This window comes from Mustela erminea, chromosome 6 (genome assembly GCF_009829155.1).
Source record: "Mustela erminea isolate mMusErm1 chromosome 6, mMusErm1.Pri, whole genome shotgun sequence".
Taxonomy (NCBI): Eukaryota; Metazoa; Chordata; class Mammalia; order Carnivora; family Mustelidae; genus Mustela; species Mustela erminea.
In genome coordinates this window covers 105,455,556-105,482,776 of record NC_045619.1, presented here as the reverse complement: position 1 = coordinate 105,482,776, position 27,221 = coordinate 105,455,556, and the positions used below count along the sequence as shown (strand labels likewise).

Sequence of the window (27,221 nt, the reverse complement as noted above, 5' to 3'; positions counted from 1 at the left end):
TTAGGATGAGCAAATAAGTTTTATTGACAAATGAATATGCTGGTGGCCAGAAATCCCCAAGGGGGACAAAGGAACAGAAACACACTGTGTCTTCTAAGATCAAAAGTGCCTCCTTGGGTGTAATCCTAAAGTAGCCCATCTGGTGGGACTATGGTCGGAGAGCTACTGGGAGGCAAAATCCTGACATCTGGACAAACAAATGGAAAAGGCTTTAGTCCCAGAGCAGTTGGAGCAACTTAGTTTAGGCGGCCCTGGCCTCTGCAGGTGGACTTCCAGACGTCGGGACCTGTGACCATACTGACTATTTCTCTGAATTGCCTATTATGACTGGACTATTTTTCACCCTCCTATTGGACCGCTTGCGCAGTGGATTCAGAGGGCTTTGAAGCCACTTCCAGACTTTCTGATTGTCATCTCTTTCCCATTTGACACCCTTAAATAGCCGCTTCTTTCTTTTTGGGGTTTTCATGCCTGTGACTTTGAAGATGTTATTACTCAGCTGGCTCAACCTGGAAGTAGCGACAAACCCGGGGTTAACATATTCATCAATTTTTTTCAGAGTTGTATTGACCAAAGACTGCACAGACTCCACAGGATCATTCCTCAGACTTCCAACAGCTGAAACCAAAAAGGAGGTCAACTCAGACTCTTGATCTCCAAGGACTACCTATCCAAACCCCATTATTTTCCACCCCACATACCAGGATATTCTTATATAACTTCATTTAGAATAACTTTTGTCACCGCTAAAGTAATACTTGTTTTACTCTAGAAAACTGTTTACATAAAAATCATTCCAAAAGGAATGAGAAAAATCACTTAGCTGTCCCCCTGAGATAATACTATTAATATTTTCATACCAATCCCTGCAGTATATATATTTTTAAGTCATCTCTGTGCCCAACATGGGGCTTGAACTCACAGCCCCGAGATCAAGAGTCTCATGTTCTACTGACTGAGCCAGCCAGATGCACCTGTGGTAGTTTTTTTTTAATACCAAATATAGATACTTCTTTTTACAAAAATAAGATTTCCATTTTTTCGTCCCATAAAATATTCCTCTATAGAAGGTGCTATCCAGTCACGTGACCCTATCATAATCTCTGTGATGAACCCTCTATTAGTGAATAATGAGGTTGTTTGCAGTTTTTCACTGTTAGAAACCATAACCATTAATTCATTCGACCGTGGTTATGGAGTACTTGCTAGGTGCTAGGGTTGCAGTGGTGACCAAGAAAGTTTCCCCACCCTCGAGAACTTGACATTCCAGTGGAGGAAAGACAAAACAAACAAGGAGGGGCCCTGGGTGGCTCAGTGGGTTAAGCCTCTGCCTTCAGTTCAGGTCACGATCTCAGGGTCCTGGGACCGAGCCCCGCATCCGGTTCTCTGCTCGGCAGGGAGCCTTCTTCCCCCTCTCCCTCTACCTGCCTCTCTGCCTACTTGTGATCTCTTTCTCTCTGTCAAATAAATAAATAAAATCTTTAAGAAAACAAACAAACAAACAAACAAGGAAACACAAATGAAGTACAAAGAAGGACATTTAACAGAGTAATGAGAATGAACAACCAGGAAAGACCTCCTTAGGCCGGTCAGGAAATTGCTCTCTGAGAAGGAGACATGTGAGCTGAGAGGTAAGAAGCCACGAGAAGAGCTTGGGCAGAAGCATTCCCAAAGGTCAGGGAGGGGGTCACCTACTCACAGTGTAAAAAGTAACCAGTGGGGCTACAGCTTCTCGTGAGAGGGGAGGTGTTACAGGCTCAGGGTGGAGAGAGAGTCAGAAGCCGGCTCAATCAGGGCCTTGAGGCCAAGCATAAGGGACCAGACTTTGACCCAAAGAGCAGTGGAAAGCTACTGAAGGGATTTAAGCCCAGGGGTGACATGATTCAGTGTACACATTTCAAAGAGAATCTGGCTGCTATGTAGAGAAGTATAGAGAAGCAGGGCGTGCAGGGGTTGTTCAAGCCATCGGATTAGGGAATGGCAGCCAGGGGCTGAGATTCTGGTGGGAACAGAGGCTGTTAAATTGCTTGACATCCAAAGGATGAAGAGAAAAGGAAGAACCTTGGCTCAAAAGGGCCTTCAAGCCCATCAAAGTCTACAGTTCCATGCTGATCTCATTTATACTGATAACAGGAGAAAGCACCTAGCTTTGGCTACGCAGTGAATATGGAAATCCCACAAAGAACAATTTCTTGACCACAAGGTTTGTTAGGCACTGGATATGGATATAAACATAACTAGAATTACCTTCCTTGGGAAAAAGTCCCTCCTGTCTAGGTAAGGTAGGCAGTCTTTCTTTGAGGCTGGGTGGGATGAAGAAGGCAAGGTGAATTCTCTGATACACTGAGGAGCCTGGGGTTTTCATTCTAGAATACTTTTGCTGAAATTCTCTGGTTGCTGGGAACAGGGGTTCCTTACCCTGTAGAGACTTGTTGGAAAAAATGAGAAGGCAGAACAGGTACAAAATGTCAGGGTCAGAAGCCAGGATTAGAACCCCAAAGGGACAGAGGCTACTACCTAGTCACTAGAGGACTGGAGAGAGCACAGCTACAGTCAGCAGCGGCTAACAAATTCATTCTCCCCTGACCAGAGTGCCAGGTGCCCTCCCTACCTGCCACTGCCAGCACCTTGCCCCATCTTGGCCCCGAAGCTGGGTCAACTCAACACAAAGGGTTGGTGGGACACACCCATTTGTATTCCATACTTAAACAATGTTTAAGGCCAGCACTGTTATGCCCATTTTACAGACAAACTGAAGCGCAGAGGCAGTGACGTGCCCAAGTTCACACAGCTCATTGTGGAGAGAGCTAGTATTTCAGACCGGGCTGGCTGACACTGGAGCCCGTGCTCGTCATTACACACTGACCCCCAACCATTGGCCGTGCCTTACTTTCTCCATAGTGCCTGCTTACATATATGTACTTGGTTAGGGCCCTTTCCCTCCCCCGCTGGAAGGGGTGGGGGTGGTGGGAACAGACAACATCAGTTTTGTTTGCTGTGGTATCCCAGTGCTTAGGAGAGTGCCTGGTATATGGTAGGTTTTCAATAATTAAGAAACTCAGTTAATCGAGAGCAAGGGCAGAATTACCAAGAATAACAAACATAGGTGTGGCTGTTCAGCTCTTTGAGGGACCAAAGAATTCTGAAGGGGAAGCAAAATTTCTCTTCTGATATACACTGGGAACACCAGCTCTTCTTCTGCCACACCCCCGATTCCCATTCCCTTTTTCTCAGGACTTTGGTCAAATTAAAGGACAACGGAGTGAGCATGAGCTAGTGCAAAGACCCCTGAAGTGGCAAGTCTAGCTCTGGTTCGCCCAGTAATTCACTTCTGTGACCTTGGACAAATGACTCAGCCTCAGAAATGAGGAGGGTTATAGTTCAGGAGGAGGAAATGCTTCTCTGAGGGACCCCTAACTTCAGAGGCAGAAGAGAGTGAATGGACAACCTCAGGGGTCTAGATGAGTTACCTCAAGTGCCATATAGTCTACAAATCCTTAGGCTCTCTTTTATCTTAAAAATTCATGCATCATTTGCCTTGTACTCCAAAACATGTCTATTATTAAAACACTTTTAATGTTATAATTTAATTTTTATTTTATTTCTTGAAAGTAGTCTCGCCATCCACTGTGGGGCTGGAACTCACAATCCTGAGATCAAGAGTTCATGCTCTACTAACTGAGCCAGCCAGGTGCTGGCTCAGTTTTAATATTAAAGGAGTTTTAATATTTTATGTTTTAATATTAAAAGGAGTAGCATTTAGAAATGCATACTAAAATTTTATGGATGAATAATATGAAGTCTGAAGTTTGGTTCAGAATAATCTGGCAGGGAGGGGTGCAGGTAAAGAAATAGAGAAAATAAGGTAACCATTAGTTGATCCTTGTTGAATCTGGGGGGCGGGAGGGGTTATTATACTATTTTCTAGACTTTTATTTTTATTTATTTTTCAAAGATTTTATTTCTTTATTTGACAGAGAGACACAGCAAGAGGGAACACAAGCAGGGGGAGCAGAAGAGGGAGAAGCAGACTTCCCGCCGAGCAGAGACCCCGACCCAATCGGGGCTCCAACCCTGACCTGAGCCAAAGACAGCTGCTTAACCAACTGACCCACCCAGGCGCCCGATATTCTAGACTTCAAACGAATGCTACAAATGAAAAATCTTAAAACAGCCAGCGAAAAGGGCTAGATTACCTGCAATGGAACAAAAATTAGAATGACAGCAGGCTTCCTTTTAGCAACAAAGAGAACCAGAAGACAGTAGCATGGTATCTTCGAAGTGCTCGGAAAGAAATTGTGGTCTAGAATTATGTCACTAGTAGGGGCCCCTGCTGGCTCAGTCAGGGGAACATGCGACTCTTGATCTCGGGGTTGTGGGTTTGAGTCCTACCTTGGGTGTACAGATTACTCTAAAAATACATATAAGATCTAAAAAAAAAAAAAAAAAAAAAAGAATTGTGCGACTAATAAAGCTACCTTGCAAGAATAGGCTTAAGAAAAAGTCATTACAAAGGAACAAAAACCAAGAGAGCATAATAGGAAGATACCCACACTAAAGAGACTTTCAGGATGAAAAAAAAAAAAGAAGGATGGTCAGAGATACAACAAGGGATGGGGAGCATATGACATGGCAGGTAAATCTACATTGTTTGTATAAAGTAACAACAATAATCACAGTATCTAAATTGTGGGTTTAAAAAAGAGAATTGAAATATTCACTAACAAAAGCCTGTAAAGTGAGAGGAGTGGGCATCAGAATTCATGTCAATACTGGAGAGAAAGTTAAAATGTTTCACTTTAAACCCTGTTAAGCTCAAAGTGCATGATGAGGAGTCTACTTTCTGGACAGATACCATATGATTTCACTCCTGTGTGGGATTGAAGAAACAAAACAGATGAACAGAGGGGAAGGGAAGGAAAAATAAAATAAGACAAAAACAAAGAGGGAAACAAACCAGAAGAGACTCAACTCTGGGAAACAAACCGAGGGTTGCGGGAGGGGTACGGGGTGGGGAATGGGGTAACTAGGCGATGGGCATTAAGGAGGCCCCTTGATGGAATGAGTACCAGGTGCAACTGACGAATCACTAAATTCTACCCCTGAAACTAATAATACACCATGCATTAATTAAGTTGAATTTAAATTTTAAATGTTTTTTAAAAGTCTACTTTCTGGCTAACTCGCCTGAAGAAATACTTACACTTATATCCTCACATACAAAGAGACATACATAAGAATCCTCACATAGCAGTTTTTGAATAGCAAAAAATTGGAGATGATTTAAATAATGATCTACCAAGATTGTAGCAGATCTGTATGTACCGACATACTGAGTGGGGAAAAAAGCAAGTTGCAAAAACCGTGTATCTATCTATCTATATATATCCATATGATAAATATCACAAATTATATATTACATAACATATATTCTATGTGTACAGCAAAAGAATACAAGACTAGAGCAAACAGACAGGGGGAATTGGGGAGAGGAACCAGACTTGGGGGTGAATAGAACTTTACTCTAAAAACAAAAACTTTATCAATAATGTTTCTACTTTTTTTGCACAGACTATATTCATGTACTTTTTCTATAAATATAAACAAATTTAAAAATATTTTACTGCAATAAAAGAGAACACAAAACTGCAAGTTCTTCAGGGGACATGAATACCATTATAGGTAGCAGCTGACAACACATGATAAATGTTGAGTGACTAGAACATTTTTGTAAGCTGTGTTTTTCTCTAACTAGCATGATAATAGATAACTCATTTTCTTCCTCTTAGTCCCATTTTCTACTGTTTAAAATTTAGTCTTTCAAGGTTTTATTTTATTTATTTTTTAAAAGATTATTTATTTATTTATTTATTTGACAGGCAGAGATCACAAGTAGGCAGAGAGGCAGGCAGAGAGAGGGGTGGAGGGAGGCAGGCTCCCTGCTGAGCAGAGAGCCCATTGTGGGGCTCAATCCCAGGACCCTGGGATCATGACCTGAGCCAAAGGCAGAGGCTTAACCCACTGAACCACTCAGGCAACCTTCAAGATTTTGTTTTTTAAGTGATCTCTACACCCAACATGGCGGTTGAACTCAAAACCCCAAGATCAAGAGTCACATGTTCCTCCAAATGAGCAAGGAAGGTGCCCAATTTTTTACTTTTATATATAACATTTATAATAGTAAAAATATACTTTATTTGAAGTAACAAAATAGGTCCTTAAGGAATTCTTTCCCCCGCTTTCTGTCCTGCCCTTTTGCCTCATGTCACCCAGATCTCAGGAATAAGGCTCAGACTCACCATTCTGATACATCATCATCATCTATTTGAGTCATGTTTAGCTTCTTAGTTGTTAATCCTAAAGATAGGACAGATGCAAAGTCATTCCAGAATTCCTGGATCTTTGGGCCACCCTTACCCCTTGGTCCCAAACACGGAAGCTTATAAACCAGTTGTAGCAAAAAACGTTTCTATGAGATGCCTTGTAACCTACATGTCAGTGTTCTAGTTGAACAACCCTCAGAGCAGCGGTGACCCAGAAAACTGTTGTTGGCAGGTGACAAGTAGGGCATGAACCCAGGACGTCAAACTCCATAGGGTTCTCACACCAACAGAAAAATGGACAAAAGGCATGAGGCAATTAATTTGCAAAAATAAAATGTGCTTTTCCAATAAACATAGGAAAAAAATATTTCACCTCACTTCTGATAAAAAAAAAATTAATCCAAACAACAACTCTTTTTGCCTATCAAATCGGTAATGATTTTTAAACTATCACCGAGAGTTGGCAAATATCCACAAAATGGATACTTGCATATAGTACTGGTTCACAATGAAAAATGATTCACTTTTTTTTTTAAAGATTTATTATATTTATTTCGAAAGAGAGAGCATAGGGGAGAGAGGCAGAGGGAGATGGAGAGAGACAAGCAAGCAGATTCTGTACTGAGCATGGAGCCCGACATGGGGCTCGATCTCACAACCGAGAGATCAGATCTGAGCTGAAACCAAGAGTTGGATCCTCAACCAACTTTGCCACCCAGGGGTCCCATGACTCAAACTTTTTAGAGGGCAGCTGAAGCACCAAAATCCTTAAAATTTTACATATCCTTTGGTCCCAGCAATTCTAGTTAAGAAATTTATCTTAAAATAATCATGATGGCAGATAGAGATTTTATCCCTGTTTATAAAAACAAAAGATGAGGTAGCCTACTTTAAAAAAAAAATGACACAGTCTCAATATTCAAAAATAAACACAGGTTAAATAATTCCGAAATCCACCCATAGTGGAATTAATATTACACAGTGGTGAAAAGCAATGCTGGAGGGCACGTAAGGGCATGTATTTGTGACCTAGCAAAGGAAAGCAACAGTATACCAAACTTCATGTTTTTAAAATGGCTCTATGTGTGTGAGTGTACGTGTGTGTAGAAATTCTAGAATGTTAACAGTGGTTAAATCCAAATGCTTAGAATTTCTGGCATTATTTAATTTCATCTTTTTTGCCAACCTGAATCTTTTACATCAACATCTAACATCAACACATCAACACATACTGTACTACTACCCTAGTTTAAAAGAAAAATATTTGTTTTAAAATCTAAAAATTTTTGTTTTGTTTTAAAATGCACAGGATTCCCATGGAAGCAATAGTTTTTCCCCTTTCAAATGAATATGGTTCCCTTCTGAACGCTGCAAAGTGCAGACAGCTGGGGTGGACTTACCCAGAGTGGGGCAAAGGCACATAGCCTTCTCTTCCTCTTCTGGCCTAACAGGGACTCTTGAGCCTGGCCCCAGGACAACCTCTCTAATTACATCAGAGCTAAGGAAGGAGGTGACCCAGTTCACAGTACCATGTTTTTGGCTCAGTCCTTGAAGAAGGTTAAGGAGGGCTCCCCTATTGAAGAGGGAAGGGTTGCCAGGAGGAAGCATCTTACCTATTAAGTTGATGGCAGCTGCCCTTAGGAAGGACTGAGGGCTCTTCAGGAAGTCAAAGCTCTGGGACAGTAAGTCCCCCACCAGCTGGGTTTTGCTTGTGCTCACCTGTGAGGCCAAAGAGGGGGTGGTGCTGACCAGGAGCTGGGGTGGGGAGCCCTGGCAATGCTCCTAATCTTCTCACCCTGTCCACAGTCCCCACTGTTCTATCTTCACCCAGTGGAAGGTGCTTGAACCTATAGCCTCAGACACCCACACCCCAGCAAGGCAGACTTAGCAGGAAGGTCACAGAATTTTGCTCCTTCATACCTACATGGTAAGGGAAGAAACGACAGATGTGGAACCAGGAGACCCAGGATTGAATCCTGGCCCTGACACTGGCTTCAGTTTTCTGAAATAAAACCTGTCCAACCTCTTTCACATAATTGTAAGGCTCCCGTGGGATAATGGATATAGAACTGCTTTGTGAACTCTAAAGCGCTCTACCTGTGGAAGGTAATAAGCATCAAAATCCACAGTATTAGAATTATTAATGGTGGTTCCTAACCTACTTGCTTAGTCCTTAAATATTTACTTTTCCACCAGGATTCCTGATCCTGCCCTATCCTCAGCATCATAGGAGCCACAGACCCTTAATGCCATGACCGATGTAAAGCCTCAGTGACTCCTGCCACCATTTTTTCCTACCAGCTGTAACCAGAAAACCTCTGTTCCATTGCATTCTGCTCTTCTCCCTTGACCTTCCTCACCGCTGAAGGCAGAGACTGGGCTACTGCTAAGAGAATCGGATATGAAGAACGAGGGACTGGCCCAATCCATGTGCATTCCAAGAGTTTGCTGATGATAAAGAATGAGAATCAAAGAACAGAAAGAATGTATCTTCTGTCAGCCCTCCCAAATTTAGCCTCTCAGCCTGCCTTTGAGCCCCTAACATGAGTACGGTGGGACTGGCTTCTCAGAGACACTCACCAGGTACTTGCAGGTCTCTTCCAACACCTGGATGTGATCGCTGAGGGTGGCATGCTTGAATATCTGGGTGAGTGATAACCAGCCGATCACAGTGGTCCACTTAGTCAGGGCCCCTCCGCAGGCCTACAGGATGGAGGGAACAGAATTCCCGAAGCCTCCTTCCTATGGCTCTACAGAGCCAGGCCATGAGGCTAAGGGGAAGACCATGAAGCTAACCCCCAAGGGCTTGGGTGAGGGTTTGAAGCTGGGATCAGTTGAGACACGGGACCTTGGGCACGACATGGGACATAAACAGCTTCAGGGAGGAGAACCGTATCAGGATACGGTGCGGGGGAAAGTGCTCAGAGCTAGCCTGGAGGACGACACCAAAGCGGTGGGTGTATAATGTACAGCCAAGGCTGGGCTCATGAAAAGAGCCCAAGGTGATGCTCTACCAGAAAGAGAAATGAATCACGCTGATTTGGGGGACCGAGGTCATCAATACCTTGACTACCTCAGGGTTGTTATCCTGAAAGCTAAGCAGCAGCGGGACTAGGAAACTGTAGATCTCTCTTCTGGTGGAGAGTCCAGGCTTGAATTTGTAAATGTGATGCAACATGTAGCCCAGGGCAGAGGTGGCCGAGATCTTCACCTGGTCCCTCTCCTGCCATACAGAGTGACATGGAGCTAAGGCGGCTGTGGTTTCCTTCTAGCCCCACCTGGCCTGGTTTCCATACTCCCACATCGCACTCCTATGTCCAGACTACATGGATGGCGTCACGTTACGTAATGTAAAGGCATCATGGTTTGTGTATCTCATTAGCGCTGCAGAGCTAACAAGTCCCTCTGTTAAGGCCCAGAGCTACGGAAACCAAGACCATAGTTTCAGCTCTGCCCTGGACCGTATCTACAGCTTGTAACTTAATCTGTTCCTAGGGATTTAGCTTTACAATCTATGTATTTTAAAAATACATACAGTTATCCTAGTTATGCTATGAATAAACTTGCTGAATCTATATTGGTTTGTATTAATTATCAATGATCATGAACAGCTAAATTAGACGCTTTCAAGAGTGCATTATATAGGGGCACCTGGGTGGCTCAGGTGATAACAGTTGCCTTTGGGTCAGGTCATGATCCCAGCGTCCTGGGATCAAGCCCCACATCAGACTCCCTGCTCAGCGGGAAGCCTGCTTCTCCCTCTCCCACTCCCCCTGCTCGTGTTTCCTCTCTCTGTCAAATAAATAAAATCTTTAAGAAACCAGAGTGTATTATATGCTAATTGAACAAACGTTTACTGAGTAGCTGTCATGAGCTAGGCGTAGTGTCAAATAACAGAGACATGGTGGGACAATCAGTCGCTGAAATTGTAGGATTTGGGAAGCGGACATTTTAACAAACTGGAGGCACGCATTTTTTGCCCAGTGAACATAACAGCCAAACAGAGAGATGATTCAAAGTTAGTACATTAACTAAAAAGTATCAATGGGCAGATCAGCTCAAGATCAACGATTATCACTTCAGTTATCCCTCCCTGCTCCAAATCCCTGAAAGAAATAGTAGAGATAGTTGTTTTTTTTTTTTTTAATCTGTTATGGATCTGAAATAGTAGAAGGGATACCCCTACAGAGAACTAGAATATCCCTGAAAGACAAACAGCAGACAGGATTGGAATTAAAGTTGAAACCACAGCCTGAAGTGTGGGCAAGAACAGACTGCTGGAGGAGGCGGGTGTGTTCTGGGAACGTTCCAAGACTAACAGCTGTGAACACCGGGAGCAGAAGGGGAGGCTGGGCAACTGACAGGGTGGTCACTCGGAGTGCCGTAGCTCCTGCATACTCTCTCCTTCCACCTTCTCCGTGCACTCGCCCTCTCAGGGTCCTCCTTACTGAATAGCAAGCAGCAGAGGAAGGTATCCCCCCAACACAGCAGGGAGCATGCTCTCTAAACCAGAGAGATTGGATGGTGCCCTGGGTGTCTGGCAATACCCAGAAAGAGCAGGGAGCCCTATAGTCAAAATATTGGCTATTGGCACATCCAGCTGTCCACATAGCTCTGGCCGCTTCCCCACAGTTACTGAAGTCAGACTGCAGGAATAGGCATTACTTTCACAGAGGGCTGGCCAAGAGTCAGTAGTGCAATATTTCCAGAACTCTACCAAGACTCACCAAACGTTTAGGAAATTCAGCACCATGAGAGAAACGAAAGACCCCCACCCCCACCCCGCAACATCCAAGGGAGCAATTAGTAATATAATCCAAACAAGACTTTAGAGAAAGTATAATTGAATCCTCGGGAAGATTATGTAAAAAAAAGTTACCGAGTCAGAAAGTTGAAAATAGAGCTACCCTACAACCCGTCAATTGCACTACTGGGTATTTACCCTAAAGATACAAGTGTAATGATCCAAATGGGCACATGCACCCAAATGTTTATAGCAGCAATGTTCACAGTAGCCAGACTGTGGAAAGAACCTAGATGCCCATCAACAGATGAATGAATAAAGAAGGTGTGATATATAAATATAAATATATATAGTGTGTGTGTGTATAGTGTGTATATACAGTGTATATATATAATACATAATATATATAATATATATATATAGTGTGTGTGTATACACACACACACACACACACACACACACACACACACACACACAATGGAATACTATGCAGCCATCAAACCTCCCAGAAATCTTGCCATTTGCAGTGACGTGGATGGAACTAGAGGGTATTATGCTGAGTGAAATAAGTCAATCAGAGAAAGATAATTATCATATAATCTCTCTGATATGAGGAATTTGAGAGGCAGGGCAGAGAGTTGTGGGAGGTAGGGAGGGAAAAAATGAAACAAGAAGTGACCGGGGAGGGAGAGAAACCATAAGAGACTCTCAATCTCACAAAACAAACTGAGCATTGCTGGGGTGGTGGTGTGGAGAGGGGGGTGGGGTTATGGACATTGGGGAGGTTATGTGCTATGGTGAATGCTGTGAAGTGTGTAAACCTGATGATTCACAGACTTGTACCCCTGGGGAAAATAATACATTATATGCTAATAAAATTAATTAATTAATTAATTAAAAAGAAGTTACTGAGGACACTTTTTAAAATGGTTGAAAATCCAATTTTTGAAATTATAGATAAATAAGTAAATAAATAAATACAGGTAGAGGTAAGGCACTGTCCCTATAGAATAATGTAATAGCTATTCAGATATCACACCATCAACCAGAAGAAAAAAAAGAGAACCTGTGTCATTAAAAAAAACAAAAAACAAAAACCCACAAACAAGCAACAGCAAAAAAAAACCCCTAAAAATTCAATAGGTGGGTTGAGTAGCAGAATAGCCACAGCTAAAGTAAGAGGAGAATCAGCCCAGAAATTGTTCCAAGGTAGACAAAGAATGGGAAATAGAAAATAAAAATTAAGAAATACAGAGAATAAATCTAAAGGCATTCCAAAGAATAGAACAGAAAGAAGAGAGAAAAGAGGATACACTAAGAAAATAGTAGAAGAAAATTTATAAATGATAAAACTACTAAGATTTGCTTAAGTAAGTTCCTATGAGTAGGTGAGTGGTAAAGCAGAACCAGGAACCCAGAAGATTAATATCTTCTTTTCATTCAGCCAGGTTAGCATTGTGTAGATGACATTTTACTATTTCTTGATTAGACCATAAATTGACTTTCCATTCTAGCAGTATGGAAGAAAAGATAACCTGACAACTTTCCCACTATAAATAACTTTGAATGCTAGATAAAATACACAAAATCCTTTTCCAATACATAGCCGAGCTTTAAGAAAGTAAGATCCCCAGAGGCCAAAGACAAAGAGGTTGCTGACCCTCAGCTATTGTGGGGGCAGGCAGATGCCACTGGTCTCAGTAACCCGGATCACACAGATCTCCCCTGCTTGTCTTACAAGGCAACCAGAAGCTGAGAAGCAAGCACCATGGACAGACAGACAGCTCCAAGAGAAGTCTTATTGGGCTCCCTGCTCAGTGGAGAGACTGATTCTCCTTCTGCCCCTCCCCCAACTTGTGCACACACTCATATGCTCGCTCTCTCTCAAATAAGTCTTTTTAAAAAAAAAAAAAAGAAAGAAAGAAAGTGGAGAAATACCTCATTTCTTTTTTCTTCCCTCTATTCTCTCATGTCACAGTTCCAAAAGAAGACCCTGGGGAGTCTACAGAAGCCAAAACTCTTACTCTTCATTTCAAGGAGCTGAGGTCCCAAGAGGATGGACAAACCCCATTGCTCTATTTCCTCTGCCCTCATGCCACTTGGCCCAGTTGTGGGCACAGTCACAGAAGTGCCTGACATTGCAGAGTAACTAAAGCACCAGCTTTTTTGCAAGACAACTGGAAAAAGTGAACCCCAAAGAACAGTAAAACCAGGAAAGCAACGGAGAGGGAAAAGCCAGGGAAAGTGACCCTCTAAAGTTGTTTATGAACTCCTGTGCTCACTCCATGCATATCTGACCCTAAAACACATACCACCAACTTTGAAAACTGAACTACAGCAGAGACAATGGTTCAGATCTCAGGCTGGCCAGTGGGTGGCTCAAACTCAGAATGGCAAAGACAAAGAATTCAAGACTGACATTGCAATCACAGTCCACACACAGAGAAGGCTAGTCAGAACTTGCAGCCCAAAGTTAAACAGGTCAATTGTTACTAATGCAATTAATATCAACATTCTTCATAGGATTTAGGTGACACCCAGAGTCATATACCTAATACTCATAGTGTCCATGATACAATCCAAAATTACTCAGCATGCAAAGACAAAAAGCAGTTACTATACAAAATACTCCAAAAAAGCAACAATGGGCTCTCTTGAAATAAATACAGAAATAAAAATTTTCAGCAAAGAAACAAAATATATCAAAAAGAAACTTGAGAATTGAGAAATACAAGACGGGGTACATTCATTGACAAAACAGATGTCACAGGAAAGAATCAGTGAACTTGAAGACAGAGCAATAAAAAGTATCCAGTCTGAACAAAAAAAGAAAGTGATTGAAAATGCATAAAACCCTGGGACCTATGGGTGAATAACAAAAAGCCTAAACATCTGTGCTATCAGATTTCTAAAAGGAGAAGAAAAAGTATAGTGCTGAAAAAAACTTGGAAGAAATAATGGCTGAAAACCTTCCAAGTTTGGTGAAAAACATAAACAGAGATGTCAAGAAACTCAGAGAACCCCAACCAGGGTAAACCCAAAGTAGTCCACGCCAGCACCTACTAAACTACTTAAAGCTAAAGACACTTGTGAGGCAAAATAAAGACATTTCCAGACAAAGACTGAGAGTGTTTCCTATTAACAGACCCTTGAGAAAGAAAATACAAAGGAAGAAGGAAAAAATGTATCCAGAAGGGAAGAGAGAGCTGGGACAAGAAAAGGACGGCAAAGATGTTTGTCCATGTTTATAAATCAAAATAAATATTGACTGTATAAGACAATAATGATGATGCTGGTAATGACACAAAGACCAAATCTGGGGATTTTAAAAGACTGTGGAAATGGGGTGCCTGGGTGGCTCAGTGGGTTAAAGCCTCTGCCTTTGGTTCAGGTCATGATCCCAGGGTCCTGGGATCGAGCCCCACATCGGCTTCTCTGCTCACCAGGGAGCCTGTTCCCACCTCCCCCTGCTCTCTGCCTACTTGTGATCTCTGTCAAATGAATAAATAAATAAATAAATAAATAAATAAATAAACAAATAAATAAACAAACTTAAAAAAAAAAGACTGTGGAACTAAAATCCTAGACAATGTTAGTCTATGATATGGGAGGGTATCATTAGAGTTAAATCATTCTTTTTTCAAAAAAATCAGGGGGGTCTGGGTGGCTCAGTGGGTTAAGACTCTGCCTTCGGCTTGGATCATGATCTCAGGGTCCTGGGATCAAGGCCCAAATCGGGCTCTCTGCTCAGAGGGGAGAGATCCCCCTCTCTCTCTGCCTGCCTCTCTGCCTACTTGTGACTTCTCTCTCTCTCTGTGTGAAATAAATAAATTAAAATAATAATAATAATAATAATTTAAAAAAGAATCATTTATTTATTTTAAAGAGCTAGAGAGAGCATGTGAAATGGGGGGAAGAGTCAGGGGAGAGGGAGAGAGAGAATCTCAAGCAGACACCCATTGAGCAGAGAGCCTGACACAGGGCATGATCCCACAGTGCTGAGATCATGACTGGAGCTGAAGACAAGAGCTGGACACTTAGTGGATGAAGCCACCCAGGCACCCCGGAGTTAAATCATTCTAAGGTCCTTTAATTGTTTGGGTGGAAGATAAAGATATTATCTTCAGGCTTTGTTAAGTATACATGGTGAACTTTAAAACATGTAAAAATGGATGAATCAGGTGTTGCCTGGGCAGCTCAGTCAGGTAAGTATCTGACTCTTGGTTTTGGCCCAGGTCATGATCTCAGGGCTGTGAGATAGACTCTGGCATCCGGCTCCACTCTTAGAGGGGTGTCTGCTTGAGATTCTTTCTCTCTCCCTCCGACCCCCCTCACCTCAAATAAATATATAAAATCTTTTTAAAAAAATAAAAAACTAGATGAATCAGACATCGACCCTGCCATCATGGAATGTCCAGGCTCACAGAAGATAAGAGACCCATACAAAACTAATTCAGACCCCAAATTCAAAAGTGGAAGATGCCAGAATAGGGGCATTGAAAGCATGGATGTCTGTTGTCAAGTCTATTTTGGCTCTAAAATTCTACCATCTGTAGGGAGACCAAGACACAAGGTGGTATTGCTCTGGGCAGTTCAGATTCCTGAACCTTTGGGTCCTTTCCACAAGGCTGCTAGCCTTCTGGGGGTCCTGTGTTGTCTGGAAAGAGGGTAGAGCTGTGAGTTGTCTCCCCACTCTTTACTCCAGAACCAGTTTCACAGCAGCATGTCATTTTTTTTCCTCCAGTGGTTCCTGGTGGGAGAATAGGTAGATGAGTGTGTCTGGGTCTGTAATAGGGAATGCATTGGGGGCAATCTTATACACGGCTTCCAGTAGCCAAGTCTCCTTCTAGCTGCCCTTCCATGACCTCAGCCTTCCACCACTGCTCCACAGCCCTGCCCAGTGCCCTTGGCTCAGTTTCCAGGATTCCTCTTCAGCCCCAGCCCATACGTTCCCAAATGATCCTAGGGATTTAGGCCCATACGTCATTGATGAGTGGACGAAGTTGCTTGGAGATGCTGCAAAAAACCACCTTCGTGTCCTCTCCCTTCCCATGACAGATGATGTTCCGTAGGCTCTTGACTGCCTGCACTGTTACTCGTGCTTCATTCTTCAGCAAGTCTCGCAAAAATGGAACCTGGCTCTTCAGTGATTCTGACTGTTTGGAAGAAGGCAGAGATCACTCACCCTGGGAATCGTGCAACCCTCTGGGAACAGGGTTTTGAGAAAACAGATGGGTGTTGAAGAGAAACAGACATGGGCAATCCGGGGGCTGGATGTGCCCAGGAAGTAGAAGGCCAGTGTTCATGGGGTTTGGGAGGCCCAATGACCAATCTATGTAAGTCTACAGGCCAGATGTTGTGCTGCCCTATGATGAGAGGTTGGGGAACATGCTAAGCCCAAGGTCACTAAGAGACCCCAGGGAGGTAAATTAAGTACTTCAAGGACTCAAACTTGACTCCCATTTGGTCCTCCCCACTCTTACTTGTCCTGGGTACAGTGCCAGGTTACTGATTCCACGAAGCCCGACTTCTTTCATAATGAGGTTGGGGTCTTTGACCCACTTGATCAGATTGCTCAGAAAGTCTTGTCCCAGAGTCTGAGCCACTGACCGGTGCCAGAGGAGCTGTGGGTATGAGGAGATGACTGCTATGGATGGCGAAAGATTCATGATACCCGGCACCCACCTCAGCCCTCCCTCGGTACCCCACTCAGGTAAGGAGTATGTCCGGTTGAGAGCAATGGCAGATCTGTACAAATGGGCTGGAGACTAAGATAAGGAGGGAGGATAATGCTGGTAAAGTTTGAATCTTGAGTCAGATGCTAGGATCCACAGATCATTCTGGAGGCTGAGCTACTGGCTCCCTCCTCAGGCTTTCTTGCCTCCTTTAACCAGGCACCTGAAGTGCCAGAGAAGGAAATCTCACTTTAAATGGCTCAGTCTTATTCTGTCCTAAGTCCTCTTTCGGGGACTACTTATTTAACATTTCTGTTAAGTACTCCTCAGCCCAGGAAATGAATGGCCCAGGCTGTGGGCCCTTCCCCAGGCTTCACCTGTGCATAGAAAGTCCTGGCCAGGATTTTCCGATGGTAGCTGGAGCTATAGAGGTAGTTCCTGACAAGGTTGAGGACCCGGTGCAGGACGGCAGGCTCACAGGTCTTCACAATGCCGCTGGGGTGGGACACAGGAAGCCAGCAGTTGCTGGGGGGCAGGGAGGTAGCAAGGGACCAGTGTGCATGAATAGGGAAGACTGTGAGGGCTGAGGAATCAGGAGACCAGAGGGCTGGGAGGTGGGGAAGGGACAGCTGAAGGCTGGGACTCGGGATCTTGGGGTCAGGAGACTAGAGTGGTGCCAGGGTCACTGGGGAAATAGCCTCACCTTGTGAGGTCCATGATCCCTATGTAGTAAAACCTGGGGCAGGACAGAAGGTCCCAGCAGTGATGCTGATTTGCATAGGTCACCACTCCATCATATGCAGCAGCCAAGAACACCAACTTCACGACTTCCAGGGCACAACTGAAGGTCACGACCATTGGTGAAGAAAAGAAAGGGACAAAAGGGTGGACAAGGCATTATGCCCTCATTTGTATCCTGTGCTGGGAAGTCAGGAGACAGTTTCCGTTCTGGTTGCTGTGTTCTGCTCTCCTGCTGACAAAAATCCATGGTTCTTGTGAAATCCATCTCTGACTGCCCATCCACTCCTTCAGCTTTGGCCCTCATCCAACCACAGAGTCCTACCAAAAAAAAACTATAGAGAGATCTCAGTGCTTTGGTTTTCCACTTCTGCTCTCCAAGGGCACAGAATGGAGTTAGGATATAGATTCACCTCCACACCCATCTCATCAGAAAATCTCTGCTTATTGGGTCTATTTGTTTTCATTTAACATAGATTCCATTTGAGTAGAATATCCTGAGGTTTAATAAAAATTAAAAAAAAAAAAAGTGTGATAACCACACATTTAAGAGTCAACCCCCATTTTCTTTTTCTTTTCTTTTTTTTTTTTAAAGATTTTATTTATTCGTTTGACAGAGAGAGAGATCACAAGTAGGCAGAGAGGCAGGCAGAGAGAGAGGGAAGCAGGCTCCATGCTGAGCAGACAGCCCGATGCTTGATCCCAGTACCCTGAGATCATGACCCGAGCCGGAGGCAGAGGCTTTAACCCACTGAGCCACCCAGGCGCCCAAACCCCCATTTTCGAAATGAGAAAATGGAATCCCGCTCGTTGACTTCTGCAAGACAGCAGAACTAGTGACAAAGCCAAGCCAGAGATCAAAGAGATTCGAGTGGCCCCAACCACATGGAGAGAATGACCTAGATATGGGCTTGCCCTGCTGCCCACCATCTAGTTGACTCTCTTCCTGTGCAGTTACAAACAGGGACATGATATGTCCAGTGAGTCAGCTGAAGAGTGCATACAACAAGAGAAATGAGAAGCTTGAATATATATGAGAATATTCTAGCACACGTGTTGCCCAGGGCCCTCTGGAACTGGCTAGTCTCAGCCATCCATCATGAGGGGGTTAGGCTTACCTCGTGGGGTCAAAACGGCTTGCTCTTGCTGCCTGGGCCCCCTCCTTGCTATAGACCACCATCTTCTGGGGGACATTTTGCTCAATCACCCAGCAGAGATGACATAATATAGCCATCAAGAGCCAGGGGTAGAGCTCCTGGACGGCCTCCTGGCACAGGGACCCTGAGAGCATCTCACACAGGGCACATATCACCTGGGAGACAGCAGAGGAAGACGTAAGATGGTACCATGGCCCCATACACTGAGTCCCACCCTGCCCTCCCCATCACTGCCCAAATGGCACAGTCACTCTGACTCAGGCTTGTAAGAAGCCCTCAGGGACTGAAAGCCCACCACACTTCCTTAGGGAAATGAGATTGCACACAGGCAGCCTGCTTTCTCTTCACTCTCCCGACATCAAAGAGAGAATGGGAAGCAACTTGAACTTTTTAGCCGAAAATGATGTCAGGACTACTTTGTCTACTCCAGGCAACCAAATCTCTTTTGCTTCCAACCCTCGTGCTACTCCCCAGGCCCTGGAAAAAGGAGTGCCAGCCCCAGAATCAGGAGACAGAGAAAGCTGCTTAGCTCTAAACATCAGTTTCCTTGTCCAAAAATGGGATCAATCCTCGTTTTCTCTACATCACTCAGTTCTTAGATATACAGGCGGAAAAAGGAAGTAAAGTGCAAATCGAAAGTATAGCACTTCTTTAAAGGTTTATCTATTTATTTTAGAGACAGAGAGAAAGCATGAGCAGGAGGAGGGCCAGAGGGAGCGGAAGAGAGAGAATCTCAAGCAGATTCCCCGCAGGACACGCAGCCCAACAGGGAGCTGGATACCACAGCCCCGAAACCAGGACCTGAGCTGAAATCAAGAGTGGGACGCTCAGCCGACTGAGCCACCCAGGTGCCCCTCGAATGTACAGTATTAGTGAATGCTCCTCTAAGACCTGCTCCCACCCTGCGGCCCTTGACCTTCAGCTCTGCCCCTGAGTCCCAGAACAGTAAGTCGTTGGGTCCCCCCTTCCCTCATGCTGACCGCCACAGGCTGGAAGGCCATCTCCTCAGTCTCCTCTCTGGAGTGGGGTTTTTCCAGGATGCCTATGAGCAGCTGCAGGACGCTGGGTGCCAAATGCCTTCCATAGGGCCAGACTGGTTCTGCAGGACCTGGGGACAGCTATGTCATGGGCCCTGGTGACCAACCTCCTAGGGCTAGTCTGGTCTCGGGCCCATGAAGGGCTGGTTCTCAGGGTCTAGACTTGGCCAGAGAACACAGAGATGAAGTTCAATTGGTGTCAGAGGGAAAGCATCACAGAGGAAAAGTCATTTTTGTGTGGAGCTCGGGTAAGGGAGGGGAGGGTTTACTGGGCTGGAGAATGTATTCCCAAGCCCTGGGAGAGGTACCTATCCCAAGGCAGGGACTTGCTGAGAAGCAAAGGCACAATACTCTGGGTGTTGTTGCCGGCCAGCAAGCACATGCCCCGCACAACCTCCTCCTTTGTGCTGGGCTCCAGCTGGGAGTTGAGCCGGTCCAGGATCCCCTCCACGATTTCCTCCATCTATAGGGAGGAGCCACAGGAGTCTCAGTGAGCCTACCCGTCTCCTCCCTATCTACCAACTCCCAGACCCAAGGCATCCTTGTAATCCTGCCAGTGTTACTCTTCTTAAGGCTGAGTTCTAGGGTGCCAGAGGCCAGACCAGCAGGGGTCACCAAAAGAACTCCAGAAGCTCATGGAGGCCTGCTATGATGAAGGCCTGCCCACAGCCCAGAGTTCAGAGAGTCGCTCCAAGCTTACTTGGGAGACACAGGAGACTCCAGGAAGGAAGGCAAAATCCCTGGGGACACTTCAGGTCTTTGTCTCCCCACTGAGATCAAGTTTCAACCCACGAAACTGCAGGGGCAGTTAGCACTGGAGGTGGGTGTACCACAGGACTCTAATTGGCTCTCAGATTCCTGATATATGGGTCTCCAGGAAGTCCATTTTATTCTACTACTTCAAGGACACACCTCCATTTCTGGTGCCTAGACCAGGCAAGTCATATAAATAAGTGAAGGCAATGGGTGTCAGGAGATTCAGAGAGAGGAAAGCCTGGAGAGCCCATGCCACATATAAAAGGGAACTTGGCTGCCCATAGAGTTGCCCTATGTGGCCTCATTTAAAAAAATTTTTCAGTGGAGTGGGAAATGTGGACTTCTATATGTTATTCTGAAAGAAATTTTACTCAGCGCTCAGTCATTCCATGAGCTTACTGGTTTGTAATCCGCAGCCTTACCCTTCCCAGAAATTGAAACCCCCTGACACCCCTAGGCAATCAGGGTGAATCCCCCCACAACGTTTTCTTGTGCTCTGGCACTAGGCCTCACGGGGCTCATACCCCCACATGTGGTGGTAGTTAATTGATAAGCCAGCCCACCAGATCGAAGGCAGAGCTGTTCCAAGTACTCAGGAGTGCAGCTGTCAGAGCTCAGGGGATCCCAGAGAAAATCTAGCCCAACCCTGTTTTCTTTTCTTTTTTTTTTTAAGATTTTATTTGTTTATTTGAAAGAGAAAGAGAGAGTACAAGCAAGGGAGAGGCAGAGGCAGAAAGCGAGCAGACTCCCTGCTGAGCAGCGAGCTGACAGGGGCTCGATCCCAGAACTCCGGAACCATGACTTGAGCCAAAGGCAGACACTTAGCCAACCGAGCTACCCAGGCACCCCCCAAGTCTACATTTTAAAAGAGAGTGAATCAAGGCCTCCAGGGGAGAGGGACTGCCCGGGACTCTTTGGCTGGTTAGGGACAGAGCCAGGGGAGAGCCCAGACCGGTGTGCTGGTCAGAGCTCCCACCACAGCCCCACGCTACCTTAATCATGTCTCCGCCACGCTCTTTCATGACCACGCTCATCAGCTGGGCCACTGCCAGAGACACCTTGGCCTTGCTGTCGGTCAGGCCCTCCATGGCTGTCAGCACCAGGGTGGTGAGCTGCACCTGTGTGAAGTACTCTGCAAAGGCCTGCAACAGGGTGGCGTCAGGCTACCTGCCCTGGGGCCTCCTGCTGGAGATAGCCTGCCCCACCTTCCTGTTAGCGCGGGTGGAGAGAGCCTCTCCTGGGAACCTGGAGTGCTTTGTCCCAGGCCTGTGCCGTCTGCCTAGCACCTAGAAGACCCTTTTCCTGGGAACAGAGTCTTTGGGGCTGGGAGGGAGAGAACACTGACCTCAGCTGCTCTGAGGGGCTCACAGATCAGCGGCCCCAGGGGCAGAGTGCTGGTAGAGAAGGGCTGAGACCAGGATCAGGGTGATGGGATCTTTGAGGCAGGGGCTGAACCTACACATCACTCACAAAGCATTGTTAGCATGAAGCAGATGCTTCTGGGGGAGAACAGATAAGGAAGGCGCATTAGGGCCCAGGATGTTTAGGGGAGGGTGGTGGGAACAAGCAGAAAACATCCCCCAAGGCAAGAGTTCACAGGCCAGGCGGCAAAAGAATAGAAAGGAAGTTGGGCTGGAAAGGACCATCCCCCTCCCCACCTCAGGGTCTAGAACCTGACGCAGATGAGAGGCTGAGGCTCTTCCCACTTAGTCTCTGGCACCGCCCTCTCACCTTGGCAATCTCAAAGGTGTTGTTATAGAACACGTTGGGGCTATAGACTTCACTCGTGCCCTCTTCTTCCCACAAGCCCTGTTTTTTCCTTCCCATCTCTGAAACAAAGACACCCGACCCCACCCCTCAGACACTCAGAAGGTGTCTCAGGTTGCCCGCTTTCCCATCTGCCCAACCCAAACCACCCACTGAACTGAGTCAGCTTAGCGTAACGTGCGGCTTGTAGGGAAGGGAGTAGAGAAAATGGGCAGCAAGATCACAAGGAACAGTGAGAGCCAGTGTCAAAGGAGCCCCCGTGTTGCCTGCCTCAGGTCAGAGACAGAGCGGGGTCAGGGTATAGGGCTTAGCCAGAGGAGGACAAACTAATTCAAAAGAACTGTTTGCTTAGTAGCTATTTTGTCCCAGGAGGGAATATGCTGGGGTCTAGGGGCAGGCTCCTCGTTGGAAGAAAGATGCTCAGGGAACTGCTTAGCTCTCACTCTTCTAGGACAGCGTGTGAGAGAATGACCAAATGGAGGTGGGAGGCCGGAGCAGAAGTGAAAAGAGGAGATTCTCCCTACGCTTTTGCAGCAGGAGGATACAGTAGAGGTTGTAGACAGCCTCTGCAGACAGGAAGCAGATGTTGTCCACTGGGTCCTGGCAGTGCATGGCCAGCAGCCTTACCAAACGCCCCAGCCGAGTGAACTCGATGTCCATCTGGGGAGGGGAGCTGGAAGTCACAGGTTACCCCAGCCACTCTCTCTGGCCGAGTCAAAGCAAGAAGAGAAGAAGAGGGGATGCATGAGAGATAGAAGAGGTGAGACTAGGTGAGGTTAATGGAAATGGACTTAGGTGTGTTGGGTCATAGTTTTGGAATGACCTTACACTGTCCCTCTTCTTTGCCTCTTGGCACGGCACTGGTTCTTGGAGCCTAGCTCAAATGTCCCCTCCTCTAGGAAGATTTCCTTTCACTTGTACTTCATTTGTGTTGTGATCTTTTATTCCTACTGTATTTGGAGTTTTTACAATCATTATCGCCTTCTATTTAAGTTTGTTCTATGCATGCCTCTCTCCCCAGTTGGACCGTAAAGCTCCACGATGCATAAATGTCTCGGTCATCTATGCATCCACTGTAACACCTGGCATGGTGCCTGGCACAAGGTGAGTATTCAGTAACTGCTTGTTGAAACGAATGGAATCAAACTGAACCCAGTGGAATGGAACCGAATTGGTGAGTAGGGAAAAAGTCCAAGGGAGAAAAGAGAGACAATAGGATGCACAAAAGAAAATAGAGGATGGGGCCAAGGAAATGGAAGGTAGGATGAGTAATTGAGGCTAGGTAATATGTGATGAAGTTTGAAGTAAGGGTAGGAATGAGGCCTAGACTCCAGGGCAGGCTCACACCTACTCCAACGTTTTCATTTTTGCAGTGAAGTCAAGAATACGGGCAGCACACCACATGGCCTGTTCCCTCTCATTGTCCTTTTGGGAATTCAGCCATGTGTCCAGAACCTAAAGGAAGAAGAGAATGAAATGAGGGGTGAGGGGTCTGTTCAGCTGTGTTCCAGAGGGTAGAAATGTAACCTGAACTTCTGCAAAGGATCAGGACAACACTTCTGAGAATAGGATTTCTTTTGCTTATAGGCTAGTTATATATGGCTTTGACACCAGAAGCTTCATTCTTCTAGCCCCCAATTTTGCCTTACCTAGGTGCTAGAAACATCTTCAATTAGTATCTCCTTTCAAATGAAGGCAGTGGCTCTGAAATTATATTGACTGTAATTCATTTTAATGGTTCAACATACACCAATGCTTCCCCTACTGTTTTCCCATTCTTCAGTAGAAAGGGAACTTGGTAATAACAAATTACAAAAATAACAAATAACAAATAACAAAAATAACAAAAAATAATCACTGTATTCACAGACTTCTGGCTGAATTATGTATAAATATGTTTAAGAAATATAATTTTGGATGATTTCTATTTGGAACACAATCTGTAAGTGTCTCACCATTGGTAAATTATGGGCCCTAAATACCACTGATCCAAAGATGCACTAATATGTCCACCTACAGCAATCCATCTGGCAATGATGCGTCTTACCAAACAGCAATTCATAATTGAAAAAGAAGAGTAGCAGATGAAAAATCTACAACAAATGGAAGAGAAGACTAATGCTGCATTGATAAGAAAACACATTCTTCTGAAGATATAAGCAATTCTAGTGGGAGGGCCGCAAGTCTTCCTCATAGCCAGACTCTGACGAAATGTCCCAGCGCAAAGATTGTGATCTCTAAATGCCATTTTTCTCTAAGAGCAATCATTGCTCCTTGGAGTAACAGTTCGTTCCAGGACTGAGACAGGAAATATACAAGATATTATACTGGAGAGCAAGTCTATGGAAGACTATGGAAGTCATGTTAAAGGGATTCAGGAGCCAACCTGAAGAGGCTCTCATTGACCAAAGATGGGATCATTAAGAATAATAGTTGTAACTGATCAAAATATATGAAGCATTTCAAAATTCATTTTAAATTCAAATGATACTAGAGAAACAACCCTTGGTAGTCATCCTTGGAGAATATTAGGAATTACTTCATTACTTTGATAAATGATAAAGAAAAATGATCCAGCATTTATCTTGTCTTTCTTAGATGAGCTATACCTCAAACTAAACAAATAACTTATAAAGGCAATTTCTCTTTATAGAAGAATTCCTGATAAAAATGAGTAAGGAGTGAAAGAACTACAATGTCATCATTTTGCAAAAATAAGTAGAGGTATGTTCATTCAACAGAATACTACATAGAAATAAAAAATGATCTGATGCTACATGTAACAACATGGGTGAGTCTCACAGATAAAATATTAAAGGGAAATAATATAGGCACAAGAAAGTACATATTATAAAATTCTATGTATGTGAAGTTTAAGAACAAGCTAAATTAATCTATGTGATAGAAGTCAGAATACTGATTATCAGTATCAGTGGTTATTCAGTGGAAGAGGAACCTTTTGAGGTATTGGAAATGTCCTATATCCTGATCTGATATTTATACATATGTAAAAATGTATCTAAGTATACACACAAGATTTTTACACTTTACTGTAGCAAGTGATATCTCAATAACAAGGTCTTTCTTTAAAAAGAATATCCCCAATTTTCAGCCACTAATGAATGAATGAATCAAAGCAGTGATCACCAAAAGTAATGAACAGTAATGCTACAATACTTTATGTGGAAAACCCAAAAGACCCCCCCCCCTGCATCCTCTCTGCCTACTTCTGATCTATCTGTTAAATAAATTAATAAATTAGTAAAATCTTTGGGGTGCCTGGGGGCTCAGTGGGTTAAAGCATCTGCCTTCGGCCCAGGTCATGATCCCGGGGTCCTGGGATCGAGCCCCACATGGGGCTCTCTGCTCAGCAGGGAGCCTGCTTCCTCCTCTCTCTCTCTCTCTGCCTGCCTCTCTGCCTACTTGTGATCTCTGTCTGTCAAATAAATAAATAAAATCTTAAAAAAAAAAACCAAAAACAAAAGACTCAGTCCCAAAACTGTTAAAATTCATATAGGAATTCAGTAAAGTGGCAGGATATAAAATCAATGCACAGAAATTAGCTGCATTTCTATACAACACCATCAAGACAGAAAAAAGAGAAATTAAGGAGTCAATGCCATTTACAATTGCACCCAAAACCATAAGATACCTAGGAATAAATCTAACCAAAGAGGAAAAGGATCTGTACTCAGAAAACTACAGAATACTCATGAAAGAAATTGAGGAAGACACAAAGAAATGGAAAAACATTCCATGTTCATGAATTGGAAGAACCAATATTGTTAAAATGTCTATGCTACCTAGAGCAATTTACACATTCAATTAAATCCCTATCAAAATACCATCAACTTTTTTTCACAGGAATGGAACAAATAATCTTAAAATTTATATAAAACCATAAAAGACCCCGAATAGCCAAAGGAATGTTGAAAAAGAAAACCAAAGCTGGTGGGATCACAATCCTGGACTTCAAGCTCTATTAGAAAGCTGTTATCATCAAGACAGTATGGTACTGCTTCAGAAACAGACAAATAGATCAATGGAACAGAACAGAAAGCCCAGAAGTGGACCCTCAACTCTATGGTCAACTCATCTTCAACAAAGCATGAAAGAATATCCAATGGAGAAAAGACAGTCTCTTAAACAAATGGTGTTGGGAAAATTGGATAGCCATGTGCAGAAGAATGAAACTGGACCTTTTCCTTATACCATATACAAAAATAGACTCAACATGGATTAAACATCTAAATGTGAGACAGGAATCCATCAAAATCCTTCAGGAGAACACAGGCAGCAACCTCTTTGACCTCAGCGGCAGCAACTTCTTCCTAGACACATCACCAAAGGCAAGGGAGGCAAGGACAAAAGTGAACTATTGCGACTTCTTCAGCATAAAAAGCTTTTGCACAGCAAAGGAGACAGTCGACAAAAGATAACCAATAGATAATCAATAGAATGGGAGAAGATACTTGCAAATGACATATCAGATAAAAGGCTAGTGTCCAAAATCTACAAAGAACTTAGAAAACTCAATGCCCAAAGAACAAATAATCCAATCAATAAATGGGCAAGAGGAGGGTGCCTGGGTGGCTCAGTGGGTTATAACCTCTGCCTTTAGCTCAGGTCATGATCTTAGAGTCCTGGGATCGAGCCCTGCATCGGCCTCTCTGCTCAGCAGGGAGCCTGCTTCCCCCTCCCTCTCTGCCTGTCTTTCTGCCTACTTGTGATCTCTGTCTGTCAAATAAATAAATAAAATCTTTTTAAAAAGAAAATTAATATTAATTATATTTTTTTAAAAGAAATGGGCAGAGACATGAATAGACATTTCCACAAGGAAGACATCCAAATGACCGACAGACACATGAAAAAGTGCTCAACACCACTCAGCATCAGGGAAATACAAATCAGGACCACAATGAGATACTACATCAAACCAGCCAGAATGGCTAAAATGAACAAGTCAGGAAATGACAGATGTTGTGAGGATGAGGGGAAAGGTGAACCCTCCTACGTTCTTGGTG

General features: G+C 44.3%; 1 protein-coding gene across 1 annotated transcript; it reads right to left on the bottom strand.

Annotated features, from left to right (window-relative positions):
- On the bottom strand, nucleotides 1-22,894 carry LOC116594150 (maestro heat-like repeat-containing protein family member 7). The gene is given in 15 exon segments (XM_032349142.1): nucleotides 1-618; nucleotides 7,937-8,042; nucleotides 8,904-9,026; nucleotides 9,388-9,546; nucleotides 16,050-16,223; nucleotides 16,551-16,691; nucleotides 17,120-17,237; nucleotides 17,446-17,583; nucleotides 18,599-18,792; nucleotides 19,618-19,696; nucleotides 19,698-19,736; nucleotides 19,983-20,137; nucleotides 21,423-21,572; nucleotides 22,162-22,259; nucleotides 22,722-22,894. Coding segments are annotated over 15 exon segments (2,127 nt in total). The 5' UTR covers nucleotides 22,858-22,894; the 3' UTR covers nucleotides 1-301.
- Between the last annotated feature and the right edge of the window lie 4,327 nt (nucleotides 22,895-27,221).